A 24,288-nucleotide genomic window follows, 5' to 3' on the forward strand; every position below is an offset into this window, starting at 1 on the left:
GAACCTTCTGGTTAGATAAATTGCTAGCAATTTATTGGTCATCTGAGCGATTCTTAGCTTTTCAAGAAGGATCCTGTTTCATGGTGTTAGTCGGGATTCTGTATTAAAATATATGCTGTATATGAAATAGGTCTATGTCTGGTTTTTTCCTCTATGTGTTCATTTTATTGTGGCGAATTACATGCACATGACGCTATGAAATATTTGCTGACATGCCACGCGTAAATGTACAAGCTTTTAATGAAGACGTGAAGGCGACCGTGTTTCTCCTGTTTAAGTAACACGCGCTAAGCCAACAGCGTGGCAGTGCTGTGCCATCCATACACATAAATGCCAGACTGTTTCGAAACAGTGTCAACATTACCTTCATGTTTGTTATTCTTTCGGGAGTGTGAGACCTGGCCTCACACTCAGGGATCAAGGGTTAGAGATTGTACTTAAGTATTGATATGTGCCTCATTGAAACCTAACTAAACTTACGTTGTTTAAGAATTATTCTGACGCAATTGAAATTCGCACATGATTTATACATAACATGAGCTGGAAAAGAGAAAAGAGACGTAACTATTCATTCTGTGTTTTGTTTTTGCTTGTTTGTTCTCTGATACTTTGACAGTGAAGGTAATTGTTATGATTTACATTTGTGATTTTATCTGACATACTTGTATGAAATATACTCAGCTTTCACAGTGAAGATAACGCATGGAGTTGGAGTCTGTATATAGTGGCAAGTGACAAGGGACGGATTGTTGTGTGTAGTCAATAAAACATGAAGTGGTGGATGAATTATATCACACTTCATTGAAGAGGGAAGATAGATATATATCTCCATACCTCTACTTCTCAGAGTTTAGATCAGATTGTGTTTTGAGTTTCGTATATAATTTGTAACAAATTGTTATTGAAGAAAATCTTGAACTCTTAATCAGCCACTTGAGTAGCATTACCTCAGGCGTCCCTTCATTTGTTTATTTTATTTTTTATTTTTCTGTGGACGGAACTAGAGGCGCTGAGTTCGACTGGTCGATGTAAGATGTACGTGGTTTTGTATGATGTATATCCCAGGTTGGTGTGCCGACTTTGAGATCGGATATGCTGATTAAGATTTTTCATGTTTTCTGTCAGCCTTTCTGGGGAAGTTCTAGGATAGTGCCTTACTTGGCTGAGATCGACACTCATCCTACCATTCAAAACTGTAAGTAATTTTAATTTGATGGACCTTGTTCGAAAAACGAAGAAAATTAATTTCTGCTGAAAGTTTAACCCTCATTAGTTTGAAAGATATTTAATGATTAATTGTTTCTTGAAAAAAAGTTGTGTTGAACGAGATTTTAGAATGAAAAGTAATACAAGAGAAATATTCCTGTTTTATTTAGGATAATACGATGCCTAAAAGGATTGTCGAAAATGAATATACGACTGACATTTAACAACATGAACTAACCAATTTAGTGGTATTGGGAACGATTTAGTGAAGAGGTTTGATTCATCGTCATGTCCAATGCGCCACGTGTGCCGCTGTACAAACCAATGACTTGAAATACGTCGCGGACCGAATTATTTCATTAACATTTACAAATATAATTTTATAACAGCTTTGTTGTTAAACAACAGGCAGTTACGGTTTATAATTCAACCATTCACTTTCAATCAATTGCATGAACGTATATTAAGTTTACATAAATACAATTACTTGATTGAAATATGAGCAGTCTAATGCACAGAAATTCGCAATATTATTGGCTTATAACAGGATAACCCAATTATCAGCATACCGCGACTGAATTTAGAAGTTCGTTAGTTGATACTCCTATCTGTAAGCCTAATAGTAGACCAGGAATGAGAGAAACAAGGAAATTAAACTATTCCCACAACGGTGTGTGGATGTTATTAATGGCATGACGATTAATATTTACGTTAGTAAATATAATGTATAAAGTACTATACTCAAGAAAAAGAAGCACTGATGAGCATTTTACTGAAATTCATTTGAAATTTAATGTTACCATTTTACTATATGCTTAGCTACAAATAGGTCATTATAGTGAATAGCTGGGAGTTGGACTATCGGGGTTTGATCCCGGTGCAGGCAACAGACGTTTTTCCTAGCTGTTGGATCCACAGGGGTAAACTGGACAGAGCATGAATTTGCGTTGATCTATGATCTTGGATGTTCATGCCTCGCACATAAAAATTAATTTTTATATATCTTGTGTTTCCACGGAAATGAGCTGAAACGATTGATTACCTAAATTAGTATGCATGTCTGTTGACATATAGACCCAACTCGTAATACATGAATGCTTTATTTTTGTCGTGGTTATCATTTCAGGAACGTTATTCACTGTTTGAAGTCTGAACTGAGTTTCACAACTATTTTCGTTTATAGTATCCGGGTTTTATTTATAGTATTTTATTCGCATTGCCGTACCGAGGTTATCATCTGGTGAAAAGTATATTATATTTGTAATAAATTAGTATCCGCTATATTTAACTTTAAAACGAACGAGGTTTGCAAAACAGAAAAAAAAGCTTGGAAATGACCGGTATATATATTTCGGTTTCTCCTCTTATAGTATGTAATCGTAGGTCTTCAGCTATGTATGAATCGATACATCAGAACGCTTTGCGAATCTACGAAGACCTAGATTATAACTTGCTTGACGCAGCATTGCCTGAATCCCCTGTAGGTATGATAATCAGATTTCGAAAGGAACAATGGAGTAGTCAGGGCAAGGTACCTATTAATAGTCGATGATCGAATCAATACTATTATCACATGTTCCACACACATGGTCGCTTAACTGTCTGACAACAATGTAATTTCATGCATCTCTGTTTCTCCTCCTTGCTTGTCGCATTCGCTGCATCAGATTACGCCTACTGTATAATCAGAGTTGTGTAGATATGTTCGTACAATTGCCACGTTGTTGCTGTCTTATTTGCTTAAGTTTTCAGGTGGGTCCGCTGTCTGTTCACCCTTTTCATCCATCTCTGGCCGTAAGCTTGAAATAACTCGAGAACGGGTAAACCGATCTTGATCAGATTTGGTAATGGAAAAATTGTTGGGGCATTTCAGTTTTATTTCGATGGGGTAGTCTTTACTACCACTTTACATAAGGGCATACTTTTTTTAGATTTTCATTGTGAGGACAGTGACAGCTTTGGCTACATTGCTTGCCATGAGAGACGATCCTTAATCTAGAGAAGGATTCTATTCTTATCGAAATAAAACCTTCCGATAGTATTTAAATTAAGATGGATTAAGGAAGAACTTGGATGAACTGGCAGGAGACTAGAGTAAAACAGCGTAATGAGGAGATTAATATTTTAAATTGTTCACCAGATATTATTACGATAATTAAGTAATAGAAGATGAAATGGACTGGTCATCTAGCCCTCCGTTTATTTTGAACATGCGTGTAACTTTAGGGTGCTTAAAACAACGTTCGAAGACAATTACCACTATCACAATAATCCCTATATACTTACTTGCATTGTCAAACACAGTTTCCTGTGAAGGAGTCGTTTGGGTCACTAGAGCAATGATTTGAGTAAAATATTAAATTTTGAACTTGTTCGTAGCTGTTGCTGCATTGTAGACGCGGAGCCTCGTATTAGGTTCCATCCATCTGTGGGACGTCGAGAAGTTTGGTGCAGAGACCACGACTTCGTTATTGTCTGAGAGAATGCTCAGAGGAAGCGAAGATTTGATCGAACTTGGGTGTTTGGAAAACCAGTGCCAAAGTCGCGTGATTTAAGCTAGTATAAATGTGTAGAAAGCGACATTTATTTTGTCAATTTTGAAGCACCAGATTTAGTTTTGAGAATTGTCTACGACTGCCTGTTCACAAGTACTAGAATTCCGTCACTGATACTTCTGAAATAGATTAGAATTAATAGTAACTGTTAATACGGGTTATAATTATTTATACAAACTGAATGGGATTGACATAAAATAAACTGACAAGGAGCGAAACGGGAGACAGAGACACAGTCTAAGCATATTTCTTGAACAGGATGTAAAATCCCTAACCTGCGAAAGCTGATGATATGGTTTTTATTGTTTATGGTGATGAACTGAAGTTCAGCGTATACTAATGTGAAAAAAAGAGTCAATGATACAAATCCAGCTTTACTAACAGCTGGCACGGATGTATGTGAAACATTTGTATTTTAATCTTGTTAAAAGCTTCACAGAAGCGTTGGAATTTCCAAAACGCCCCCTCACTGATTTGTGTTGGCCTCGTAACATGTTTGTTGAATTGAAGCTACTTTTGTGGAAAACGTGTTTAGTTTCGGGTAATAACGGCTTGGTACGCTTGGACAATGCACAGAGTAGATCCATTTACTGTGCGGGTTAGGAATGCGGTCGGTTAATAGCCCGTCGTGTCTTTCAGGTGACCGTCATTCGTCTTGAATTAATTGCGTCGCACAGAACGGATCAGGCTTGGTGTTCAGTGGATATTGTGCGTGCGTATCTGCGCGTGTGAATTTAGTGTGAGTGTTGTTAGGTAAGGACATGTGTATTATATGTGCGTGAATTATTATCGAGTTATTTAATGTTTATTAAAAAGATGTTGGTGGATTTTAATTTTCGAAGTCACTGAATGCATTTTGATTTAAGTTGTTTTATAGGGGAGTAGAGGAATAGTTGTGTGGCGATTGTAATTTTGTTTTGTAGCAGCACAATATATAACCCGAAACTTACATAAACTGGTCATCCCTCAAGAAGCGCTGTAAAATATGAATAAGAAATCTCATTTAGATCTTATTTTTTTTTAATATTAGCTTTAAAAGCCTATTGGTTAACGAAATACAGAACAAAAATATGATAAACGTTGATTTATAGCACGTAGTTTTGCAACAGCGCTATCTATGCTTGTGAAACATGTAATATTGCATTGAAGGCATTTGAAGAAAAGGTTTCTTTATAGTCATATTAAATGTTCTGTACACGGTTTGAGGCGCCAAGCCAATGTGGTTCCTGATATAGTTTACGGTAGTCAGTGTTATGCACCACTGAGTAAACCCTAGATCTGTAGGGATTTTACTGTAATCATTCACGATGAGCTGTTAAAATTCAATTTAGGCCTACGCCTGTATCATGGCTCTGCCGGTTTTACCTGGTTTTTTCTTTTAAATACAGCCACGTTGAGCTGAAAGGCACATCCGCTCAGCAACGCATTTGATCAGTTACATTTTGTGCGGAAAAAAGTAAATAAGGTCAAAACCTATCCCTGGTCGAGGTGAATTTATTACCTGGCCAGCTAAGCTCGATTAAGGCTCGGAAACCGACAATGAGCATCTCGAAATAGACAATTGTCAACACTTCTGTCTCTGAAATGACCGTAACGTAATACAGACCAAACCAAACTAACATACCCTGTACTAATCCAAATGAAAACAGCCTAACATAACAGAAATTAATCTAAAGCAGACTAAATACCGCTAACAAAATATAACATATCGTAACCTAACTCAGCCCAGCGTAATTTAACAGAGTTTAAACCAAAACCATTCCAAGATAACCTAACATAAACGAATAAAAATCAGCACAACCCAACACAGTCCAACGTAAGCCAATATAACCAAACCAAAGCAAAGAAAACATCTCAACAAAACAAACGAAACGAACCAAACGCAAGTTAATGTAATATAACTCAACCTAAAATAAAATAGAATATAAAATAACACTGCATAACACACCACAGACTAATCGACCTAACCTAACGTAGTGTAACGTTACCTAACCAAACCTAACCTACCCAAATCCAATCTTAGTGGAACTAGAAAATCTCGCTAATCTAGCCTAAGTCGCCAGAGTCCTACATACTAGTCGCCCAAATCGGTAGATCGCCACGACTCCTCATGTTTGTAGCTGTAATTAACACTGTGGTCGCCCAGGTCTGCACTATCGCCTTGAACGCCACGGGCACCATGGTCGTGAGGTCGCCACGGTGCCTATTCTCAGTAGTACTGCTTGTACTCTGCTAATATTTAATACTTCAATTCACCATTGCGAAGATCGGTTTGTTAACGCTGTTTATGCTGGGAATCATATGAAACAAAGCGAACGTGCAGGTTTCATAAGGAGCTGCGAACATATTTTCAAGATGTCTGTTCTAGGAAGTTAGTGCGGCTAGCACAGTACATGGTCTGCTGTGCTACCATGCCCTAATCTGCATTCTTTAATCTAGTTTATCTTTACTTAACAAGACTTTTACTGCTATGTACGACTCCTTTGATCCTCCCAGGAACTTCCGTCTTCTCGAAGTTCTTCCTGAACAACAAGGCAGCGACTTCGGGAGGAAAACAGAAGCAGTGGATTAAACTTCCGTCACTCCCTGTCTTGTTACAGTGACTGGGGCCTTGTTGCTACTTGGAATATTTCTGAAGACGCTTTTGACGGAAAGCAAACCCACTCAACCGTTTCGAATCTTGCAAAGTAGATTATATCCCATATACGAGCGTTTGAATTAAGCAACGCCAGGGATCGTACCAGAACGTGAGAGCGAACATAAGCTGTACAGCATAATGCCTCGTTTCAAACCGGATGATCTGACCTCTTTGTGGAAGCACTACCCCATTATAACATATACAGGTTCGCCGAGTAATGTTTTAAGGCGCGCGTATCTGAAAGATAAATTTAACTCCACGTTTTATCCATCGGTGTCGCTCGGGAAACAAAGTAGACAGGGCGTGTTCATCCTCCAGGCTTTCCGGACACTAGAACATATAGAAAATTACAAAACTGCGTACCTTTACAAATATACACACGTACCAACCCAGAACACAAACATTGACATCTTTACCATCGTGAGAACCTTATCTGAGGTTGGGTTCATGGATAGAGGTGAAAAATTGCGTGATATTAACTAATAATCCAATTAAATGACTGTACTTAATAAACGATTTGTTTTTGTTGTTTTTTTAGCCAACTCTCGCTTCGTGTTCCCCATTGCTACTTTAAAGTGGTTACATTCAGTGGCGACACATCCTAGTCACACTGTAGTAATCGTTTTTCAGGTTTTTAATACGATTCAAAATGGAGTTTACGTTGTAAGGACGGAAACATTTAGAGGCTGCTGGTTGGGACGAATGGGGCCAGCATAGTCTTGCATCAAGGAGACCGAGTTCCCGTTTATGTTTACCGGGCAATTAAAGTTCTAAGAGATCGTCATGGCGCATTATTTCCTCCGCTGTTGGCCATCCTCTTAGCCGCCGGCTTCATTCGTCGTTGCAGTAGGGTATGATGATTATTCCTTTTGACTTGAAAGTACTAGAAGCGAAGTAACGCGGGAATTTTAACATTGCATAACGAGGAGTTTTATAATATCTTTTTTTACCTTGTAACCTCAGTCACTTTTTGTTAGTTTCCTCTGTTTGGTTCTCTATTCCGCTGGTTAAGGAATTTCCTGCTTTTGTGATACTACGGTGCTATTTAACATGTTCACGGAATTCCGAGGGAGTTGAATACAGTCTGCATCCTCACACACACTTTTCTCCAAGATGCGTTTTAATATTATCCTCTCATGTAGGTCTCTGATCTTTCCCACACTTGTTACTGATACACATCTTAATATATGTGGTATTTAGTTGTGTTTGTAACACCAGTTACCAATAAGAGCTTTGTTTTCGTTTTATTTCAGGTAAGATCCAGAGCTTAAGAGGTTTGGAATTAGCTTGCAATCTTCATCATTTTGAGCGCAATAACGATAAACCTTCATACGTAGCGAACAGATGGAAAGGGGTTAACGCACCTTCATGGTAAGTAACGAGTTGTTTTATTGGGTGTCATGTGTAGTTATTTTAAAGTCTTTTTTTTTGCGGATATCACATTCCTTAAAGTAACACGGACAGTTAGATTGAAGCGGGTAATCTTGATAAAATTGTAACACTATAGTTCTTCCACTGTACGTGACAAACTGTCACTCACCCGCCTTCCTCTTAGAATACTACAGTAGTTTCTGCACCACTTACATGCCACTTGTCTGACCTCTACTCAAGTATGCCCTTCACAGTCGCTCAAGAGATGGTTTACTTCAATGAGAGGGCGGGCAAGAGGCCATTATGAACGTCGTCAGAAGGGAAGAACTGCTAAAGAGGAGGCATCCAAAAACGGCGTCAAACGCAAACACAAACAATGAATTACCTTTACCACTCAAAGAGACGCTACAATCCAGAGGCTTCGTTCGTAATGTCTCTACTGGGAATTTCCGTCACAGCTTTTGCAGTTTGAAGTAAAGAGAAAGTGAACAGAGAGAGGAAAAGAAACGAATGAAAAAGTAAAAGAAAGCGAAACAAAGGAAAGAATCACATTTGCTCGTTTCAGTAACTTGTAAGAGTTCGGCAATACTGGTGTAAATGCAACCTGAAGGGGATAAAGAAAATTGAGGAAATAAGGACGCAATAGTCTTGCTTTGAAGTTATATAGTCGGCGAGAGTGAGCTTTAAAAGTTGAAAACTTCAATTGAAGAAAAATCCCTGGCCACACGAACTGCCCTTACTGCAGCAAAAAGCAAGAGAGGAAAACCCCGGACCGCTTATTCGTTGTTTGCGCGATGTGTTGTCGCAATCGATTGCCTGGTTAATTGACAAAGCTGTTCAAACTGCTGAGGTAAAATGATTTGGTATTAGATGACAAGTTTCGAAAATCTCATTGATGATTTTCAGTTGTTTTTAGTTTCGACATTAATTTTGTCATTCAAATACGTAGTCGCTTCGTGATAGAAGGATCTGAATAACAAAATATAAATTTGTTGATTATAAAGCGAGATCGAGAGGGAAGAATATAAGAACTTAGAGAGGGGAATGATAATAAAAGTAGGAAAGGAAACGAAAAGGACAGGAGATAAAAAGAAACGAAGGACTAATTTATTTCATTATTTTTCCCCAAATAAAATCATGCTTATTTATTTCTGTGTCAGCGACACATTTACGTTATCTTTTGCGGGATGATAATTTAAATAATGGCTACTTGTTTCGAAAGATAATAAGTGCACATTGCTAAGAAGGGTACCACAGTAAGTTTCTGAAGTAGAATGTTAAATAACGAGGAACTTCTTCGGGGCTCCATAATAATGGAAGTAGTTCGTTTTGTCTGAAACTTTTGTCAGTATATGAAAAAAACTATTTTATATTTTCTTATAAAGACTTTTTGTTTAATCGAAGTTCTGTTTCTGAGAGGTTTCACTGCAGCCAATTGTTCATAAAGAAATAGCCCTTCCTCCAGATGCTCTTCTGATGTGGCAGACTGCTTGCTTTCTGTCGGCCTGTTATGGGAGGATTAAAACATATTTTCTTTCCCTCCACTTTACATCACTCCCAACTTTAATACCAGCCACCGCCCTCTGTGCATGTCTCGTCCCATTTGCTAAAAATGAAAGCTCTTCTTAAAAGAGTTCTGAGGTAGAACGATTCCCGAGGGGAAAATTTTTAGAAACAGAAAGTTGCCGTCTTCACTTTCTGGACCCCCTTTCATGAAATAATAGTTTGTTTTAGTAAAGCTCAGTTTGTGCTGTATTTTAAATCTTTTTCTCAGCAAATCGGAATCGATGCCATTACTTAATATCCTTATAAGGTGATACAGGTTAATTAAAATGGATGAAGTTGTAATGGACAGTGTAAACAATGTAAATTTTAAGATGTAGAATGCGTAACACTCACTGGGTGGTATCAAAATGGAACGTTACTTGGTGACGTCAAGTTTAAAGGAAAAAATAGAGAAATCAATCCATTTGTTATGAATATGTGGAGCAGTAGCCATAACGAGCATTTTAGCCCTTTGTTCTATGTGGATGTGAAACTAGATATCTGGTTTCTATGGAAGATGATTTATTATAAGTGTATGAAAAAAATTGCTCACGTGAATATCTTAACATTTAAGTTGTTACGTTCCATTAACCTACAACCATAATTTGCAGGACGTTACCCATCACACCTCTTACGTTGTTTTGACTGCAGATTCAGCAGCCCATTGCCTGAAAGGTCGAGCGAACACCGTTAAGGGCCCATCTACGTCTGACTGCCTATCTCGTTTCCCTGGGAACTAGGCAACCCGCATGACCCTTATTATAAGAAATTTGATGTGAGTGTAGTTTAGTATACGCGACGCAAATCTGTCACGGCCAATGCAGTACGATCTAAAACGAGGGGGGGGGATCTAACAATTCCCCGTTGTGATTATCATCATGATGGTGTTTTCCAGTTTCAGTACAGTGTGGAGACAACCGTTAAGAAGACACGTCAGAAGTTTAACGAAAATGTTTTAAGAACTGTATGTGTGCGATCAATTAACTGAGGCGATGCAACACAGTAAATTGTCCCTACCTCCAGTCCCCTCCCACCCTCCCTATGCTGTTGTGGCTGAGGTTCGTGCTAATTAGTTAGACGAAACCCCCACAACCCCCACCAACTGTTCGTTGCTGTTCCCGTGCTTGCCTGATCCTCCGGCATTCTGTGTTGTGAAACGTTAATCAGTCTGGAATTGAAATGGGTTCACGCGGCTAGTCGAGCTGTGAGGGAGGGATAATGGGGTAAAGTAGGGGCAAGTTTCCATTATTCATTTGCACCCAGTACCTTCTGCTTTGCGGGTTGCAGCTACGTCAACAATTCGGAAGGGACTCGTGACTGCCCATGCGTGGAATTTCTGATGTTGCAGTGCAAGAAGGAACATAAAACTGTTATGCACCGATGTGTAAGCCTCCGATTCAGTAAACATCGTGGTTCTGACGTCGTGTGAAATTGTAGGTAAACACCAACGTTTTGGAGAAACGTACCGTCTCCGTTTTCAGGGCTGAAGATGGATACGTTTTAACTTCCAGGTTTTAAGATGGAGGCAGGAAGGAAGTTAGGCCGGGATGGAGAGAACAGCATAATGAGGAATTTTATTAGTCGATTTTTGTCTTCTGGGTTGTAATGCTGCGTGGTACCAGTAGTCCTCCGAAACCATCTTATGTAGCTAAAAGCAATGCTTTTACGCACAATTTGAGCTTGGCTGTGTGGCCGTATTTTTATTGAAGTGATTTCCAATCGCTTAATGCCTCGGCACTGGAGTGGGATGATGACGTCCTGCTAACTAGCAATTCGTTTTGTAATTCTGGCTTTGAATTTCATCTCACAAAACAGCAATCATGGACGATGAGTGTTAACCGGAAGAGTTGTCTCTAGTTACCCTGATAATTGAAAACGAAATACGTTCTAATGTTCAACAAGAAATGGACAGAAAAAAAGCCTGCATGTTGTAAGACCAATTTTATACCGTGACAGCACAAAAGGTTTTGCTTTCGCTATCTCGGCCCCGGAGGCCAACACCCTGTATCCTATGAAAATTGTGTTCCATATGCGTTTTTGTGGTTGGCATGACAACCTCGAAGCCGTCTGCGACATCCTATACGTCTCTAACCAATTCTCAAATTATACTCGGTATGCGGCCCCAAGTATCCCACTGTTTAATAAGTGTTGAATTTGAGTCATGAAGGGAAATGCTGCAGATTCTTAAGGTGGCCGGATGTGGTCAATTTAAACATCAAACATTCTGACCATTGTTTGTCAATTGAGTTTTGAAATATCATTTTCTGGTCATATTTCTTGCAGCGTTCTCACTTAAAGTTTTGACTCCTGCCATCGAGTCTGCCGATAATTCGGCTGGCTGGCATTATCTTCATTCACCGCCTCATGCAAATAACGCCCAGTGAAACTACACTAAATCGCAAGTAACTTAGATACGGGTCTGCTGTACTTCGGTCGGTATCTGCTCCCAGCAGGACTACCATTCTCGCCCCATAACCCTGTCCTCCATCTCTCCTGCCCCAGCTGTAATCTCAATCCACCCGCTTCTGTAAAGAACAGCTCTCAATTTTGGGCTGCGTGGTTTATATTAATTAAAATATCAGCGCGGCAGAAGGATCGGATTAAGCGAACGAGAGCCACTCAGCGGCTCTTATAGCGTCCCGAATGCGCAGTTGTCATAAAAATATTTAGCCTGAGATATGGATACATCCAGTACTATTATTATTCAACATCTGTGACACTAAACCAAATATCATACGAATTGTGTTCTCTTCTATCCGCTTTGAGTGAATGTTAGGATTGGTTTTGGGGTAGGGGGCTGGAAGGGAAAGGGGTGGCAGCTGGACAAATGGAAATGATACTAGAAACCGCAATACCACGTTATTCCATTAGCCATGACTATCATCACCAAATTTACTGATGAAACTTTGTCAGGTGTATCAAAATTCTGTGACCTGTTCTGAATGAAAAATAGATTCATGGAACATTATATTGCGAAGCTGATAGTTTCTAAGTTTGGTCACGAAGGTAATTAATAGCATAGTAGTTTTTGTGATTTATACGCTATTTTGGTCAGCCATATTATGAATATTAAAAATAAAATTTTGGTGCATACGCTGGATTTTTTATGCCTTACTTTTTCTAACTTGACCGTAATTTTACATTTACTCTCTTGTGTTCTAATCCATTTTGTAAGGCAGCTGCAGACAAACCGTAAAGTACATCTGTACTTTTATTATAGTGGAAGCAGGTAAACTGAAATATTAGCTTAAGTTTGGGGGGGGGTGCTTTAATGAGATTGTGGCGGAGAGTCATGGAACGTTTTCCTCCCAGAGGGTCCTGACTGATTTCGCAATTGCGTGCACAAGAGACTGTCACGCGGATTATTTTTTATATTGCTGTGCACAAAGCGGACCAGCTGACGTGGTCCTGGTAGCGGGATCTTAAGCTGTGCTCAGAACGAATAAAATTATTACAGCGCTCTTGGCCGAAATGGCAGTTTACCGTTAGTCTGTTTAATGCGTTAAAATTTACTTTAAAAAATAAGAACTTCTGAGTAAAAAAAAAAGTCGCGTCTGTACTTCGGTGGCAGGTCTGCTTTCGAACACAGGACCTTGACGAGAAATTCAGAGCTGAGGAGGAAGTAACAGGAGGTTGGAGAAAATGGCACAATGAACAATTGTAGAACTTATACTATTCGCCAGTGCATTATAGTACCTTAAGCGCTGAAACCATTCGATAGCCATGGGCAGGGTTGGGGGAATAATATTTATACTTATGTTAGAGAAATTTTGACTGGACTCATCAGGTTCAGGGACCAGTGACGGGTTACGGTGAACACGATAATGCACGTGAAGGTTTCATAAAAGGCGTGTAATTTCTCGAGTTGGGGGTTCCTTCTACCAAGGAGTTAGTTAGAGTTACTTGAAGAACTTAGTTACTTTCATTTAACAAAATTAGAAGATTGTCATATAACAGAGGATTTGTCTTTGATCATAGAATGTATTTCAGTATACGATTTTTTTAGGTTTTTGGTGGGATAGTTGACTATCACAGTGATATAATGTAACATATAACGTAACCCCATTTATCGTATCCAGTTATCCTAAATTACGTAGGATATTATGAAAGCTACTGATCTTTTTTTGCGTCGTGTGTGCTATCGAGCGTCTCGCAAGCTGTGCTACACGAGGTGTCTGGGAGTTTGCAAATCCAAAGTCGCTTCGGTGTTATTTTAAATAGGTTTTTGTATGGAAACCTCTCACAAAGGAGTGTGAATCGAGTGGGATTCACACGCAGTGCGTTGTGGCGTAATGTTCTTGTGCTCACAACTGACACCCTGCCAGACTGCGGAAACAGATTTTTCGCGGAACAATGACTGAAGACTCATATCCTCCAACGTTTCCTCTTATACCTTCAAAGTGTTTATTTTTTCTCTTTTTTTCGTGCATGTGGAGTGAAAGGATATTGGACAAGTCTGGAATCCTGACTAGTGGAGCGGAAATATTGTTTGAAAACTGCTGGAACTTAAAAAAGAATGTTCCTTTGCCTTTTCCAGGATTTTATTGCTATTAAGGCACATAGTTCTGCATTAAGTTAGGGAGCATACCGAAATATGCCACAGGACTTTTCAGTTCGTTTATCCAACTTCTGAAAGTCGTGAAATTTCTTATACTTGTTGATCGCGGCATGATGACATTGAAATGATTAAAAGACGGACATTTTTTAAGGATGTGTATAGAAAAATAAGAGTTGGTAAATAAAAAAGGTTTTCTTAAAAAAACGTGGCAAATACTGAAGAAGGAAGATTAAGATGAGGGTATAAACAATCTTATTTGCTCTTAGAGTCAGGAGCAACGTAGTTTGTTGGTTAGTTAGTTAAATGAGTGTGTCTGTTGACGATACATGGATGTACTGGGGATACTGGGAACGACCCGTTCTTCAAGTGTCTGAGCACTGCGGGTCCCAACTTTTCGTTGGCTCTATCTATCGACATTCGGTAGGACTCCTTGGACGAGGGATCGGCCCGTCGCAAGGCCTCTACCTGTACACAGGACAGCACAACACAGAAAAACATCCATGGCTTGAGTGGGATTCGAACCCACGGTCCCAGCGGCACAAGGCCCACGCCTCAGATCGCGCGGCTACTGCGAACCCCACATGGATGTAGGATTTGTTTTATTACATGCGTGTTGTAGCCACTGAAGGAAGTTATAAGTACGCAGTATCAGATGTTACCTTCGTGGCTACTTGCCCCTTCATGATGATCGTTTAGTGGGTTCAGAATCCGGATGCTTAAATGTCAGTTGTGCCTTTAATCACCATTCTCATTTACTTCTACATGTAACCTTGATGTTATGAGGAGAAAAGTCCCGTTACAGGTGACCATATGGTGACTTCAGGGTCGACGGCGGATGATGTCATAAAATATTGTAGACAAAATCAATTTACATTGGCGTTTTTCCAAAACATGCTCATTTTCCCTTCAGATTAGAGAATGTGTATTGTCTAGGAATATGGATCTTCGTTGGATATTATCTGTATCAAGCGAACATTTTTATTTTACGACTCCAAAATCAGGACCACACCGCTTCTTTTATCGGCCTGGCTGTTGTTATTTTAAACTAATCATAAAACTTTTTCGAATTTTTAAACGCCAATATTGGAAAATGCTTTATATGCATTGAATGTTAAAGGGAGGAGACATTTCTCCTCTGTTTCAGTTTTTGTTTGAATGTTTGAATAATTTGTGATAATTACAGGTTATAATTTCTATCTTTTGGCAGTGGAATTTATGGTCACGGTTTTACATAGATCATCAGTACTTTCGTTTTAATTATTGTGAGGGAAAGTGTTGGGTATTCAAAAGTTAGATTCAGTCTCAATGTTGGTTGTTAAAAATTTGCTTTCAATATCGAAATAACTGACATACCCCTGAAATTTTCTGCGTTTTCGCCGAGTTTTAATGAAAGGTCTGTGTGAAATTTCCCGTTAAATGCCATTTCACATCAGCACATTTACTTTATTTATTTTATTTTATTTTATTCAAATTTGTATTCCTAAGTGTAAATAGGCCTGTACTATCCAAGAGGACATCCGTATGTCTGTAGTAAAGTAATGTAGGGCGAGGATGGATAAAACCGCGCCCACTACATGGAAGTCTACTCGCCTTTATTTCTTATCCTTTGAAGGTAGATATGCTCCATCGAAAGGAACTCGCAGACTTAAGATAATCTCAAAGATTAGACTAAGAGCATGCTCAAGCCGGGTTGCAGCATTAAATAAAAGGGGGAAAACCCCCGTATCATCCCGTCAGTTTCATTTCAGTCTCGGAAGTAATCACATCTTGAGCATGTATTTCGTAATTCACGTGGATTTCGTTTCAACCTGATAAAAAAAGACAATGACCTGTTTTCTCTTAATTATTCATGTCAAGTGAATCAGAACTAATGTATTTGACCGGCTTGTTTTCAGGGCTGGATATACGCCAATGTATTTGTTGTACTTCTTGAATTAAATTGGCATGTATCGTTAGCTATAATTCTAGCTAATACACTAGCAAATAAATAACGAATAGGGCAAACGTAAAAAGTGCCTTTTGTCTCAAACTATTAGAGGCATATAGGGAGCGTCGAGGCAAAGCGCCACATCATTTTATGTCGCGGCGTTAGGTGGATATGAGCGATTAGCTTCGTTCTGTCGCCGCTTTACTCCAGGAGAAAGACCCGCCGTGACCCCTGAGGTCACCATAGCTAGGCAAGGCATGCTTTAGCTAGAAGATGGTCAGTCTACTGACACAGCTATCTTAGGTAATAAATATATACAAATAACAGAGTCTTCGTATGTGTATAATCACGAGTACGCAGAATGATGTAACTTATAGAGTGTACAGTGGTAATTTTAAGTGACTACGTCTTATTCGTACACCCTAAGCAAAAGAAAGTGGGCGTAGGTTGTTATAGAACTGAACATGGATTTCGAATTATACTGACTTATTTTTTAAATCTGTGTATCGGAAATTCATTCTTGCAAGTAACAACGTATTACCCTTCCCGTAAGTTCTCGTAAGAATTTATGATATCTACTATTACGTGAATTTTTTTAATCCAGGCCTTTGTTGTGACAATAATAGAAGCTGTAAATTCGTTGTAGTAAAGCCAATATTTCTTTTTCTGTTCACAATTCTACTCTTAATTTCTTCGACATTGCTTAAAGGTCTCTCTCTGTTTACATTTTTGATTGACATTGTCATTATCATACACATTTTTCCTAAGATGCACTGCCAGAGTCAGGTTTTCATGGTCGTGGCACTGGTTGGACACATGTATGGTGGTTTATGAACGTACCACTTGCATCATCAGGTAAATCGTTCACGCGAAACGTTGTTAATCAAACACTAGACGACATTTCGGCCCGGAAGACCTCGATCGATGGCTTCACCACCGTAGAAACCTCAAATCCGTGTTCGCCACAAGCGACATTGTCTTCTGTCCAATTTTCATTAAGATACGTCTGTTATTTCAAAATCTACTAGTAGCGGACAGGCACATGTAGGTGGCACCATAGGTCTCTTTTTTTTCTTACGCTCGGTAAGAGACTCTGGAACCCATGGGTTTGAGGCTCTTTTAGCTGTCATATTGAAAGGTCCTCTGATACGTTATTGCTGTCAGATTTTGTTCCATCACGAATGATAACGCGTTGTTTCCGTATGGATCGTTCCATATGGACCAGCGTTGTTTCTGGGCTCGCTAAACCAACTGTTATACTTTGTAGATACGATATCTGCTTCCTCTCTATTAGTTTTAATTTCTTTTTTTCTTTTGTATGCTTTTATGAATGGAGTAAAGCCACACCCTTTTACAAGACATTATTGTGTGTGTAGTTCCAAATCTATCCTCTCAGTTTGTAAGATGTTGGAACAAGATTGTTAAGCAAGTTTGTTCTTGAAACCTCGCCAGAATGTAATTCTTGGTTCTGCCTTCTTTACTTCACGGAAAAGGCTGCCGCTTTGAATAAGAAATATGTATAATCCACAGCAACATATTTTGTTCCAAATTAAGACTTGATCTAGTCATTTTAGTTGTTTATGAAATTGATCTTCAACACAGTCCCTTAGGTTTAATGCTATTTTTGAAAGAAATAAAATCCTCCTAGACATATGATCTAGCACAGCTCAACAACTTTGAACCGAAATACTGAAAAGTCACGCGGCATTCGAAAGCAACTTATTTCGTATGGATCTGAAATGTTCTGGGAAAATGTATTTTGAGTGCGTTTGAGAGCAAGATGCTGAGAAAGATATTTTAGACATACGTGAAATACTGACGCTCTGTGTTCAGTGTTGGACAACGGAAATAATGCGACAACTGAGTGGAACCGACGGGACAGGGTGCGAAGTGTCTCCCCGTCGTTTAACCCTTTACACCACTTTGTATCTTTTAACTTCGTATTTTAGTTGTGTCGTTGTTGTCTTCTTCTGCCAATTCTTGTACTTTTACGACTTTAAGAGACGAGATAAGTTGAAAACTACCCTTAATAGAAATAAATACAACGTAACTACCCACTACAGTAGGCTATACGTCTATCGTCGAAATGTGAAACAAATGTTTTAAGGGCTATCTCAGTGTAGGTCCGTCTGTTACTTTCTCATTCGCTTTAGTTTATGTTTATTTTTCTGTTTACACAGTTGGTAAACAAATAGTGTTAGTTACTCACGTGAAAAGCCGTTGGAAGCAAAGGGAAATTTATTTCTTTAATATTTGCTGCCATCGTCACAATTAGTAACTCAATGGAAGAGAGTGCTGATAGTCGCTCAGGAGTCAAGAAATTTTAAAATCTTGTAACATTTCGTTGATGATACTTTAAGTAGTGTTTATGTCACCGTGTTCCACTTATTTCGGCATTGGAAGTATTTTTTAAATGGGTTTCCTCATGTTCGAGTTTTCCCAACAGATTCCATAAATCATCCCTTTTAGTTTTTAAAGGGCAAATCTCAATACACACGATTCTTACTGCCACTTATATTGCTTTACATTTAAATATTACAGTACAGTCTGCTGTAACAAACTGGAGTACTGGGAACTCGCTTAAAGTGCAGTAATTAGTGTATTAAAAGTTATTACCGAGCAGCTGTTTAAAGTGTGTAACTGCCTAAGGCTGAAAAGAGTTTACCTCCATCGAAGCCGTGTTTAACCGGACATATTGGATTTATGACATCCATAACCAGAATATGGAAGAATGTGTGTATGCGGACACACTGTATTCTAAATATTTGGTGGAGAAAGGTAATGAAGAAGGAACACATGCGACTTATTGTTGGGTCCATACCCGATTCTTTTCCGGAACCAAGTATCGATGTCGCGTGTAATTCTCTTAAAGTGGATGTGACAACATTGGTTGTTTCAGGTTGTGGAGAAACGGTATTATATTTGATGTGTTTTACGAGGTGCGATCGGAAAGTTTTAAGACTGTGTCAATACGAGCTTCTGCCGCTAGCGGGTGCGGCCTACATTCATAGTGAATCAGTGTGCCAGCCGGCATCATCGAATTAGCATTTGTTTCTTAGTTACGGGCGTTTTGGTAGTGCATTACACCGACCCTCCTGCGATTTCGGAATGGCGGATTTTCACGAACAAATCAAATTTTTCCAAAGACTCGCCAAAACGGCTACGAAAACTTATGAAATGCTAAAGCAAGCATTTGGGGAGTCCGCAATGGGTCGTGCACAAACTTTTGTGTGGCATTCACGTTTTAAAAATGGCCGATCCTCTGTCGATGATGACGAGCGTTCTGGACGACCATCTTCGAGCACAACGCCCGAAAATGTTACGAAGATTCGGCAGGCCATTCACGAAGATCGACGTCGTACCACCAACGACTTGTGCGACATTGTTGGGATAGGCTATGGGACCTGTCAGCTGATTCTAAAGGAAGAACTCCACATGCGACGCATCATGACAACGCGCCAGCGCACACCGCCCTCAAAGTTCGGCAGTTTTTGGCCTCAAACACCATGGCCGTCATCTCGCACCCTCCTTATTCGCCGGATTTAGCTCCGTGTGACTTCTTCCTCTTGCCAAAGATGAAAATTCAGCTAAAGGGAAGGAGATTTGAGACGATAGAAGAGATTCAGGAAGAATCGCAGATGGTGCTTGACAGGCTGACAAAGAAAGATTTCCAGGGATGCTTCCAGGCTTGGCAGCGGCGCTGGGATCGTTGTGTTCACTCCCAGGGGAACTACTTCGAGGGTGATGGATGAATTTAATACCTGAGATAAGTGTACGGGTTTTTATAGGCGCAGTCTAGAAACTTTCCGATCGCACCTCGTATATTTTAAGACCTCTTATGCTTTTAAAGTGATCGACGCGAACTATGGCTGCTGTTTTGGACACTTCTGGGCACCTACTTGTGCCACCCGCTTTCCTTCGTACAGGCCACTTCACTTACGTCACTTTCATGTCTCTCCAATGACAGTTCAGTCGAGTCTGTTTATGTTTATTGGTTTGTTATACCGAGTTGTCACTTTATTTCTGCGGTGGGCATATTGAAAGTGTTTTATTCTATAACTTATTCTGAAAACTTTCTTGCATCTTGGAAGTAGTAGGTATGTATTTCTGTACAACCGGCTGGAATGTTTTTAGTATCAAGTGTTAGAAGCTGAGAAGCAGTGCTTTCTCCATCCTCCCTACCCACATTAACCTCATGGGGGATGAGGAAAGAGACAATCTTTGTCGTTAGCTGCCTGCAACTATCTTACATTGAGTTCATTGTAGAAACTGTACCCGTGCTTTAAGATTTAAATGAGTTTGCCGTGACTGGGGTAATGCTATTCTCTATTATGTAGAGTAATTCCCTTGTCTGTATCATGCAAGATCTTTATTGAGCACAGTAGCATTTGTGTGGGTTACAGACTCCCATTGTATTGCAGCAGCTGTCAAAGTGACTATTGCCAACATTTGCAAAGGGCCACTGATTGCACCATGCTGTTGGATCAGGGAATGCTCGTAATCCCAAAGGGCCCGGCATCGTCTAGAAATTGAAACCGTCTGAGGAAGCCATTGGCCTGGCAGAATTACTTGTTTGAGGCGCAACTTCATTACGTTAAGTGTATTACTGCGGTTGGCTTAGTCTCCTAATTATTTTATCTTTGATAGCTGACGTTTACGTGAAGCAAGTCACGTACATTTTATTACGCCAGCAAAGATTGATAATGAGTGCTTTCAAACAAATTATTAATACAGATACCCTTTTCATGCTAGCTCGGTATAATGTTGTCCTAGAGAAATTTCTCGATTCCGCCTATCTGTCTGTCTCTCTAGTGATATTTTTTTGAGAAGTTTTCTAAATAAGAACAAATAAATATATCTTGGCTCTGTCCTGCGTTCTACATCTCCAACTCATCTTATTTTATTTAATTATCCCAGAGATAGGAACAAAGTTTGGCGGTTATGTGGATTGGATTTATCTAGCTCACAATAAGGTACATTATAGGAATGTTATCAACACAGTAATGACTCCTGGGACTTCATAAAAAGCGAGGATTTTTTCTAGCTGAGCGACTGTCAGCTTATTAAGCACTCTTTACATAGCAAGGGAATCAAAATGCCATGTTATTGGAGCCTTCACTTTCTTCACTTGTTCAGTTATTTCGAAGTGTAGAAATTTCCCTTTCCATAGCTTACCTTCCACATTCATCATTGTTTTGCAGGAGTAACTGGAATTCTATGTAATTCCAGGCATCGATTAGAAGGAGGGCAGCGAGCGAGTTCGTTTCGTAATACAAAAGGCAGTAATTCCGAGGAGACGAATAAGCTCATCCACACACAGCAATGTGAAACAGTAATTATACATCCTGGAAACTAGTAGTATTCCGATGAAAATGCAATCCCCCTAAATCCTCTATGCTTGATGAAACAAAATATCCCCGCTTTTTACACTTCGTTTTACATGTATTGGTTTTATTTGAAGATTGATCACGTGCTTTAAAGTTAATTTACAACAATCTGCCAATGGCGCATTCAGTATTTTGGAGATATTTCTAATAGGTTCGTCACGAAAGGAAAATATGTAACAAAGTCGTAATATTATTTAACTTTCATATAGAGGAATAAATAATTATGTTTTATTTTATCAAAATACTTGTAGGTCCTATACCTATTCGGTCTCCGAAACGTCTATCATAGGAACTTAAGTAATTACGGCCCGGATTCATGTCATGAGTTGAGTGAATTCTGTCAAGCGTTGACGGGACTCCTAGCGGGCAGTTCACTTTGCCCATTTATCATCTTTCTCGTAAGGACACAACTTTGAGTACTCAGGTTTCGCAGGAAAATTGTCACTCCTTGAAACCACGACTGTTATTAGGGGTGCTACGTATTTAACGCTTCCACAATTTGACACCTTTGCGGTTTGTACTTTGACGTACCAAATAAAGAGAGGTTGGGGTCAGGACAAATAGATTACTTTTGCGACTAGACGTAAGAAATACTAGACAACAACACATAATGAGGGGCTACACGATTTGTACTCAGTCTAAAAGTGTGGGGTTCCGAAATATGTTGCAAGTATCAGGACAATTGAAAAATGGTTATATAGTTTTGATCACGAAGCTTGTAACGGGAAATCGTGGGTGAACTAGCCGTAAATGGGAGTTGGATACAGCAGTCCCTTCACGCCAATCCGCGGTGGTTACGTCCCTGAAAAATACCGCGGTTTGAATGACCAATGTCTTGTGAGATAATGATGCTTATGGGAATACCTTGAACTAGCAACAATCTGATTTACTTCTTCACAAGAAAGTATCTTGTCCTTGGCTGGGTTGCTTGGATTCTCAGAATGTTAAACATACGATTACAAGTTGTTTTTACATGCAGTCCTTCATAAACCATGAAAGTGCCTTCTGTCAATAAAGAAATAGTACAAAATAATAAATTTCAATACCTACTTAAGCTCTGTCAACAAGGGTATTATAATGACAGATGTCAAAACAATTTTAAAATGTATTTTGTTTTAAGTTTCTCACATACTTAAATTGCTGACTTTGGCAGATATAAGGCTACAACGATTTCAGTATACTGTGGCTTATTGTTAAAATTTTAACTGGAGATCTGTGAAATTGTGTAGAGGTTTTATGGCCTTAACGCTATACTAAGAGAAAACTATTGTAGTGTTGTCATTTTGAAATAGCCAAGTTGTTTCTTTAAGAACGCAAATAAAAATTAAGGGACTGTATTTTCATACTTCTTGTTACGTATTTGTTATGAAATGAAACTCTGTTGGCTTTCTTAATATGTAGTCGCATTTGAAATACAGAAGTCGACTTTCCTTTCATTTCAATTTTTGTACATGAATGTAATTCACTTAACGTTTGTGTAGTTATAAGCCGTGGCAGGGGGATGGAAGGAGCCAATCATTTCGTACTTTGCTTCGAGTGGCGGCGGGAATAAAGTGCAAATCCCTTATCTTTCTTCTTTTTTTGTGACTACTTTTCTTGTCACGTCTTAAATTCTGTTTCGCTGCTTCATCCTTGCTTCTTGTTGAGCTCATTTCTTACAGCTACAAATAAAGACGGGCAATTCTTCTGAAGGCGCAACGCCCCTTCCCCCCCCCCCCCTACTGCGTTATCAGTAAGATGGTTAGAAGATCAGTCCTCTACTTTATTTAGTTGGTACCAATATCTCTCATCCAGTTTGCCAACTCTTACACAGATGCTCGGCTGTAAGACAGTATTCGTAACATGACGTAATAAACATTCTTACTAAAAGTTGTGCATGGGAAGACCTAATAGTAAATTGAAATACTATTTTTCTTCATCGCACACTGGAGAATATGAAAAGTACAGAACATATATTCAGACTCTTGTCACCAGTCTGTTTGCTTCGTTATAAGTCGCCCTATACAAAGGACCGATTTCCTGGCATTTACTAGAGGCCAGAACAACTTGGATACCGGCGGAGGAAGCTGGTGTGACACATGAAAAGTTGATGAAGCGATTTACACCTTGAATTACAAAAGCTGCGCAGAATACAACGTTTATACGAGCAGCTTCAGAGACTTTCTGTTTTTAAAATAGTCTACCTATGTCAGTTCGGGGCCTATGATTTTGGTTTGCAAGCTTAATGAGGTGGAGGTTCTTGGAGCCTGTTATTTTTCCCTCGCATGAATATGTTATAACAATTTATATTTTTGCATTTACGGAATACGTATTTAATTCCTACCGCATATATTAATTTTTAATACCTTGTAATCTACATGTAGTACATCTCTTGCCAATTCGTAAATATTTCATTGCCACTTCTTGAATTTTAATAACGTCTGCGTTAGATCTTCATATATACTTGAGGGAAATCCCATTACCTGTAAAATCCTCTTTAAGTTATTCAAGTCACGTCATGTACCCGTAACAAAATAAAACGGTGTTACGTCAGTACTCCACATAAATTTTGCTTCATTGCTTCTGTTTAATTTTGAAAATTAACTTTGAGATACATATTTACACCAAGACTGGCCAAGCTGCTGTGTGAAGTTTCTGTTGCCACGGCGATGCCTAGTTTCTTATGTAGTAAAGTGTTATCCACGTCTCTGGAAAAGATAATTCTTCACTCATGCTTGTAACATATTTTTTTATATTACTGGGATGATACTATTCTCTGAGCTTCGATTTTAAATTGTAGATCACACATGTTATGTTGGAGGCTACTTTTCCCAGACGCGTGATTAACTGATTGTTTTGTAATAAAGTGGGAGGAGCTTCACAATAGATTAAACCAGTAATTAGGAATAGTGAGGCTAATGTATGAAATTTGCTCTGCACGTATGTGCATCTGTAGTAATAATGGAACCCTGCCCCGTCAATAATCAGGGTTTACATAAAAAGATAAAAATGCGATTCAGAAAATTTGGGATCAAGCTTGTATCGTAGTTGGAACTGTTTCCGAAACACTTAAAAAAGGCGAGAAAGAAAGAAATAAGAGAAAACATTCGCCTCCTCCCCTC

General features: G+C 39.1%; 1 protein-coding gene across 3 annotated transcripts in view; it reads right to left on the minus strand.

The window, feature by feature from the left end:
• Positions 1-3,314: 3,314 nt before the first annotated feature.
• The window catches only part of LOC147871594 (JNK-interacting protein 3-like), a 61,354-nt gene continuing 40,380 nt past the window's right edge, over positions 3,315-24,288 (minus strand). For all 3 annotated transcript variants that reach the window (XR_015538611.1, XR_015538610.1, XM_087360692.1), the window contains one exon: positions 3,315-6,729. Coding sequence is in view for 1 of the 3 variants with exons in the window: in XM_087360692.1 (XP_087216818.1) it covers positions 6,663-6,729 (67 nt within the window). In the remaining 2 variants the exon portion in view is untranslated. The remainder of the gene's footprint in view (positions 6,730-24,288) is intronic.

Source organism: Zootermopsis nevadensis, unplaced genomic scaffold (assembly GCF_977971745.1).
Source record: "Zootermopsis nevadensis isolate Lab colony 2312 unplaced genomic scaffold, Znev_1.0 Znev_ptg000045l, whole genome shotgun sequence".
Taxonomy (NCBI): domain Eukaryota; kingdom Metazoa; phylum Arthropoda; class Insecta; order Blattodea; family Termopsidae; genus Zootermopsis; species Zootermopsis nevadensis.